At 50.1% G+C, this 7,771-nt stretch overlaps 3 protein-coding genes across 3 annotated transcripts; 2 read left to right on the top strand and 1 right to left on the bottom strand.

Moving 5' to 3' along the window:
* Positions 1-3,102: 3,102 nt before the first annotated feature.
* On the top strand, positions 3,103-4,635 carry H257_18972 (hypothetical protein; the record flags this gene model as incomplete). The annotated part of the gene is made up of 1 exon (XM_009848123.1): positions 3,103-4,635. One exon carries the CDS (start codon positions 3,103-3,105, stop codon positions 4,633-4,635), a length of 1,533 nt encoding a protein of 510 aa, XP_009846425.1.
* Positions 4,636-6,120: 1,485 nt separating this feature from the next.
* On the bottom strand, positions 6,121-6,763 carry H257_18971 (hypothetical protein; the record flags this gene model as incomplete). The annotated part of the gene is made up of 2 exons (XM_009848122.1): positions 6,121-6,200; positions 6,328-6,763. The coding sequence occupies 2 exons, from the start codon at positions 6,761-6,763 to the stop codon at positions 6,121-6,123; spliced, it is 516 nt and encodes a 171-aa protein (XP_009846424.1).
* Positions 6,764-7,066: 303 nt separating this feature from the next.
* Positions 7,067-7,761, top strand: H257_18970 (hypothetical protein; the record flags this gene model as incomplete). The annotated part of the gene is made up of 2 exons (XM_009848121.1): positions 7,067-7,385; positions 7,428-7,761. Coding segments are annotated over 2 exons (651 nt in total), but the record flags the coding sequence as incomplete, so codon positions are not given.
* Between the last annotated feature and the right edge of the window lie 10 nt (positions 7,762-7,771).

Below are 7,771 nucleotides of genomic sequence, written 5' to 3'. Positions count from 1 at the left end.
CAAACTATGTCAAAGTGTTGGGCCACAGCATTGGGGCCGGCGACTCAGACACAGTGTCCAACTTGGACTACCCGCACTTCTACATTCGATCAATCGCGTTGAACGCCCCGCCCGAACTCCAACGAAATGCCAACGTCACCGAGCTGCAAAATGTCGTTCGATTCCAGATCGGTCGGTACATTGCACTTCACTATGCCATATTTGGCAAGTACTCGTACGGAGTTCCCCCTCCCCCTAAAGACTGGAGCCTCATCGACATGACGGCCATGGAGTTTTTGAAGCGAAACAACCTCACAGCGCTCGAAGGCATGCTTCGGTTTTCCCAGCAGCAACAAGGCTACGGCGTGCTCGAGACGATCCCTGCGTTCTACATGCTGTGGTGGGTCCACCCAGACCAACTCCTCAAGAGTAGCAACGTGTACTCGTTGCGCAAGGGCTTTCAGAGTCTGTGGACCGCAGTCCACGCTGCGCACAAGGACCAGTACAAAACCATCTTTCTCGCAAGAGCAACCAGCGTTTCCAGAGGCAACAAATGGAACAAGCCACGCGTAACGTACCAAACGAAATGGGGGGACCTCGATACTATCGAGGCTGACCATGTGGTCATGGCTGTGGACTTGAGTCTGTACGCTGGTCTGGTGGAGGATCTGTCTGCCGAGGAGAAGCAGCTCTTCCAAGGGGGCGACTACACCGCGTCCGCGTTCTTGTCGACCTTGTACGAGTCGGATGCGTCGCCTATCGAGACGGCCAGTGTCGGCTGGTTCGGTCGCATGCAAGAAAATGGACGGGTGTCCGCCTTGCGCAATTCCAAGCTCTCGTATTTGTTCACTAACTCGACGGACTGGGGCGACCTGGCCAAAGGACGCCAAACCAACCTGGCATACCAGTACTACAGCCACCCGTTGGACAAGGTAAACTCGACCGCGTCCAAGGCGCAGCTGGACGCCGACCTCAAGTTGGCTGGCATCAAGAACGTGGAAGTGGCAACGCAGCTACACACCAACTACTTTCCGCGGTTCACCCCCGCGGGGCTCAAGAAGGGGTTGCTGTGGAAGATCTGGGACATCCAAGGCCAACGCAAGACGACGTGGATCGGCAGCAGCGTCAGCTTTGAGAGCGTGCTGGACGTGGTCGTGTACAACAACAACTTGATTCAGTATGTGAACGTAGCAGCAGAAAGCACCACCAACGGAACTCTGAAGCGAAGTCCGTTGTTGCCACAGTCAATGTGGATACAAAACTCCGTACTAAATAGTCAATGTGCACTGGAATAAAGTAATGGGATTTGTTATTGTCTTTGTTCTGGCCTTCTTAGCTTTCGCAACCGACTCATCAAGTATGTGGTATGCGCACCCACGTATTTTTTGGTTTGGGGGTATGTGTGCGAAACACGGATGACAGCACAAAGTTAGCTTTAATTAGTATTCGTACACCTGCAACTGTGTGAGAGAAATGGCCATAACTGAACGCCGAATCCATTTCGGGGATGTGCTTCACTGTTACCATGAAACTGAAGCACATCCCCGAAATGGATTCGGCGCCAAGCACCGCGTATGCGAGCATTTTGATTGTTCGGTCGATGTCCAAGATGGGGCTGCTGAGGAAGCTGAGGAAGCACGTCCCCAACTCGGGGGGATGCCATCGCGGTCGATTTCGGTACGTGAATTGCCCCCGACCCAGTCTAGAGCTTGGAATAGGATGATACACTGAGGCCAACAGGTCGCATAGTGGACGCCCGCTGACCCCTCGCCCTCAATCGTCTTGGCGAATTCTACCCGGTAGTGCCGGTAGACAAGTTGGTACAGTACTGTATACTTGGCATTTGTCAGATTCGAATACCGGTAAACGTTCAGGCCACGTTAACGTTAACGTTAACTAAACATGCCGATGGCAACGTTCTCGCAACCCTTGCAAAATCGTATGTACCGGTGGTAACGTTATTCCATGTACTAGTACTCCGGAGTAATAATGTAGTTCGATACATACTCTTGAAACATCAAGGACATGAGTGTTCCCCAGTACATTCCAACCCCCCCCACCGCTTGACGTTCGTTGTATATCCCTTCCCTGCTCATTACAACATTTGCTCGGCGCACGAAATTTGGCTTGCCTCGTTGGCCCCCGTCGTTGGTGATATCGAAACCGTCCCCCATTCCTCTCCGCCATGACGATCGTGTGGTCATTGTGGGCGAAGGGCAAAGCGGGCGTCCACTACGCGACCCTTTTGATCATGAAGGGACTCAAGCATGTTGTACTACTCGAAGCTCTAGACCGAGTCGGACACAAGATAATCGCGCACCGAAATCGATCGCGACGGCATCCCCCACGAATCCCATTTTCGACTTGCTCCACGAAATCGTCCCCACAAACGAACAGTTCGCGTGGGAGATCTTCGCGATAAACGAGTCTCACCTGACGCATTGCGATGTTTGTGGCCATATGCTTGCCATGTACTGGTATATATTCAGTTGGAATGCAAGGGATGGCGTGAAATTTACTGTATGTACACAGCTGTGTACTGTACCGAGCGAGGAGTCCCATTACGTCCTAAGTCAAAGTAGTACTACTACGTCGTAAGTTTACTGTTACCGGTAGTTACTGCTACAGTACCAGGGTACAGTCATTCAAAGTGAGCACATTTGAAAACACACTGTACTCCAACATTCTAGTACTACGTAGTACATACTACTATACCGGTACACCATTACCCGATCAAGTACATGCCTTTGGATGAATTGTTGACACGGCAACAAATCGTCGGATATATCCACGATTGATAATCCATGATTGATACAGTAGTATTTTACTAGGCACAATATACAAAGTCCGGTATTAATTTAAGCAATAGGCATTTTCTGAGAAAAGCCAGTCCTTTGGTTAAAATAAGGGAATTAGACAAAGTGATACGTAGTCCACCCACTGTAGTCAGCGTGAGATATTTCTACACGAATGCAAGAACGTTACATTTCGCATGTCAATCCAATCAGGGGCAAAACCAAATATCTTCCAAGTGCCAACCAATAGAACCGTCAGACGTTGCACACAGTCGTGATATCGTTCAGTGTATGCATCCTCATTATTCATTTTGCTGTCAGTAGTCCCATGAAAGTGTTTGGCTGGTTTGTCTTGGTGGCACCACTTCTGTCGTTGGTGGCATCGGCGCCTTCCCCCATTACACTCCGCCAAAACGATCGAGTGGTCATTGTGGGCGGGGGTCCGGCGGGCATCCACTACGCATCCCTTTTGGTCAAGAAGGGCCTCAAGAAAGTTGTCCTCCTCGAAGCGTTGGATCGAGTTGGGGGCAAGTCGCGTACTGAAATCGACCGCGACGGCATCCCCCACGAGTTGGGGACGTGCTTCCTCAACGGCGTCTACGGTCCCATCTTCGACTTGCTTAACGAGTACGACCCCACAAACGAAAAGTTTGTGTGGGCGTTGAACGCACCAAACTATGTAAAAGTGTTGGGTGAAAGCATTGGGGCGACTGACGCGGACCCGGTGACCAGCTTGGACTATTCGCAATACAACACTCGATCGATCGCGTTGAATGCCCCGCCCGAGCTCCCACGCAACGCCAGCGTCACCGAGCTGCAAGACCTTGTCCGGTCCCAAATCGGCCGGTACATTGCACTTCACTATGCCATCTTTGGCAAGTACTCGTACGGAGTTCCCCCTCCCCCTAAAGACTGGAGCCTCATCGACATGACGGCCATGGAGTTTTTGAAGCGAAACAACCTCACGGCGCTCGAAGGCGCGCTTCGGTTTTCCCAGCAGCAACAAGGCTACGGCGTGCTCGAGACGATCCCTGCGTTCTACATGCTGTGGTGGGTCCACCCAGACCAGTTTCTTAAGAAAACCAACGTGTTTTCGCTGCGAAAGGGCTTTCAGAGTCTGTGGACCGCAGTCCACGCTGCGCACAAGGACCAGTACAAAACCATCTTTCTCGCAAGAGCAACCAGCGTTTCCAGAGGCAACAAATGGAACAAGCCACGCGTAACGTACCAAACGAAATGGGGGGACCTCGATACTATCGAGGCTGACCATGTGGTCATGGCTGTGGACTTGAGTCTGTACGCTGGTCTGGTGGAGGATCTGTCTGCCGAGGAGAAGCAGCTCTTCCAAGGGGGCGACTACACCGCGTCCGCGTTCTTGTCGACCTTGTACGAGTCGGATGCGTCGCCTATCGAGACGGCCAGTGTCGGCTGGTTCGGTCGCATGCAAGAAAATGGACGGGTGTCGGCCGTGCGCAATTCCAAGCTCTCGTATTTGTTCACTAACTCGACGGACTGGGGCGACCTGGCCAAAGGACGCCAAACCAACCTGGCATACCAGTACTACAGCCACCCGTTGGACAAGGTAAACTCGACCGCGTCCAAGGCGCAGCTGGACGCCGACCTCAAGTTGGCTGGCATCAAGAACGTGGAAGTGGCAACGCAGCTACACACCAACTACTTTCCGCGGTTCACCCCCGCGGGGCTCAAGAAGGGGTTGCTGTGGAAGATCTGGGACATCCAAGGCCAACGCAAGACGACGTGGATCGGCAGCAGCGTCAGCTTTGAGAGCGTGCTGGACGTGGTCGTGTACAACAACAACTTGATTCAGTATGTGAACGTGACAGTGCCCAAAAAACAATGAAGTAAAATATCAATTTATGTTATTGTACGCTTCAGCTTGATTCGTTAATCGACCAACCCTTGGTAAGGCCGCTGCTGACCATGAGGAGATCTGTTGGTCCATTGGATTCTGTATCAATTACCGAAGGATAAACGAGGTCACGATCATACAGACGGCCACGGATAGACGTCCTCTTGGACTCATGGTGGAACCGACATACTTCTTGACGATGTATGCGCCCTAAGTGCAATCTTGGTCGTGGTGAAGTTGTCCACCCGATGGGCCATGCCAGCCCACGCGTCAAGGTTGGGCTGCACATACTACTTGTCCGTCAAGCGCAGCTTGGACAGTGAGGTGGACGCCGGGCCTAGGTAGGCCAGAAGCAGCAGGACGTGGTAGATCACGTCATGGACATTGAGCAAGTGGTTTTGGCTCACCTGGCAAAAGATGCCAATCTTGGCCTGCGTGGCGGGCTCTTACTGGCTTGTCGAATTGGCCCCGTGTAATTTACTTTGATGCGGAAGACTGGTCATTCTTCTCGGACTTTGCAATGTAGTGCAGCCGACTATTTCGTACTCCGGAGTATGTCGATCCCTGGGCTTTCCCGGATTATTTCCGCAAGGATTTATCCTCCCCTGGGGAATCCGGATAACAAGGGCTGTGTCGAAGCTAGTATACGTACAGTATAGTAAAATTTTACTAACGTGGCCGGACCATTGATGTTCCGATTGTCCATGACGACTTATTCATCCAATCAAACCCTAAATCAATTTTCATTGGACAAAATGCAACCTCTAGACAAAGGATACCTGTATAAATTCATGCTAATTACACTAATATTTGTGTTTACAGTTAAAAGTACTTCTATACATGATACCTGTTCGAATTGTATAAACCTTTATAAAATGGTTTCGTTTTCAATACATAACTCAAGTATAAAAATCGGCACATCAATGGTCGCCCTGTGTAAAGTACTCAACTTCAAAAATTAATTGTACAATCCTAAACTGTTTAAATCGATATACTTTGGGCTCATTCGAAAGAGCTCAACGTTATACATCCAAAAATGTATGTATCAAGGGAGGATGAAAATGAAGAAAAATCGGCACATCAATGGTCGGCCACGTTATACTGTTTGTGTATGAATCATACACTTCAGTATATTGTACTAGTATTGTGTATGATTAGGAATTATCAATTGAATTAACTATGCAGACGTTCTAGAAATTTCTGAAATAGTTTTGAATTAACTATGCAGACGTGTTTTCAGGGAATTTAGGTGAATTGTATTAATTTCCTAAGTGTGCAACTCGTACATTCTTTGTGCAACCAAAAAAATAATAAAATATTACGCAATATGTTGTTTCACTTAACTCCTTTGACTCTTCATCACTATCCCTGGCGCCTCCGTCTCTTTCTTCTCCCATCATGACGCTCACCAGACTTCCAGTTGTAGAAGTGTCCGCATTCATATACAATTGCACGAGCTTTATCACATTTCGGGGCTCAGTCGGGCTCGGCGCTTTGTGAGGACGAAGTCGTAAATGCTCCAAACACGCTCTGATGCAGCTTGTGACGTCGGAACGCTGAACACGGTTTGGGAGAGGACAAGTACAAATAGCGAGTATACTGTTCATTCTACAAATTCATCAAAGTGAAATTATACGTGTTAAGAGGTTATTATTATGAAGGTGAATTAACTAGAGTGCTCACAATCGCTTTCGGCATCACTGTCACTGCCACTCTGCGCCGAAGGCTCCTCGTCGGATTGTAAGCCGTCAATTGCCAGCAAATGCTCGTACAGCTTCTGCAAATTCCCCTCTGCAGCTTTGATACAGCCTTGAATAGTGCTGGCTTTCAATTCTTCGACCGCTTCTTCGAGTCGTTCCTTCACATCCGCAAGCCCCGTACCATCAGTGTAGCGACGACCAACATGTCCTTTCACATTCGACCACACCAGCTCAATTGGTTGCAAGTCGGAGTGATAGGGGGGGCTGAAGACGACTCTATGGTCCTTGTCGATTGCCATTTGGACTACTTGAGGCTGGATGTGCTTTTCAATGTACGCCGATAGCTTTTCCCAGAGAATGCTCTTGAAATCTGTCGGCTCGAACAGTATCCCATATCGCGTGCATGCTGCCTGCAGCATTGTTTTGCATAGCCGGCTGGTCGGTGTTCCGACAGGCCTGCCTTTGCGATACTTAGCATTATCCATCACAATGGGTGACTGCCAAATATCTCGCAAATCAAATTTTCTTTCGGTTGGATCTGTGACATTTTCGAAATAAAAGTACGCTCGCAAGTTTGCGAAGACGGTTTTTTCGACTTCGCAAACAAACCATTTGCGACCACCCAACTCGCATCCGCACCTTGTTATCTTATACTTCAAATATTGATTCATGTAGTTCTTCAAGATGTCGATGAATGGTGTTGCCACAAATCTCCGTTCGCCATGGCAAAGAAGTCGGGTCGAGGCAAGTCGTGGTGCCCAGCATCCGTAGACCTCCTTCTCGACATCACAGTTGATGTACTACCTCTCGGTAAGAACGGATGGGAAAAGGTGGAACGCCGGTTCAACCGCTTGGCTGAACCGAAGCTGCTCCCCATACGCGACGCAGATGCACTAAAGCGCAAGTTCTTGCTTCTCAAGAACCACGCAAAGCCGACGGGCGATCCTGACTGTCCCGAAGAAGTGCAAAGGGCGAAGCGCATTCAACGCGACATCGACCTGTCGGCGTCAGTGCTGTCTCTCGACGACGACTTCGAAGAAGGTACATGCTAATCAACCTCAATCTCTCAACGACGTTGCATAGATACCCTGCTCTCCCCTCCGACGCAACTCCTCACCCCACCGATGCAACCCAGTGTGCCCACTTGCCACGAGGACGACGAAGATGTTGGTCGTACTGGATTGCCCTGCTCGGAGTTGCAGCTGCTGAGCGACAAGTTGAAGCGGGGTCGGGATCCCTCCGATGTGGCTGGGGGGTTGCTGTCCTACACGGCGAAAAGGCGTCGTTCCATCGACAAGTTTATCGACGGCGCTGCCGATGCTGATGCCAAAGCGTCATCCGATATGATGACATTGTTTCTACTGATGGACGAGCGGGCGGCGAAGCGTGAAGAGAGCCGTATTGAGCGTGAAGAGAAGTACGATCGC

Source organism: Aphanomyces astaci (genome assembly GCF_000520075.1).
Source record: "Aphanomyces astaci strain APO3 unplaced genomic scaffold supercont1.289, whole genome shotgun sequence".
NCBI classification, from domain to species: Eukaryota; Oomycota; class Saprolegniomycetes; order Saprolegniales; family Verrucalvaceae; genus Aphanomyces; species Aphanomyces astaci.
Note: the sequence above shows the minus strand (reverse complement) of the source record. Positions and strands in the feature narration are given on the sequence as shown.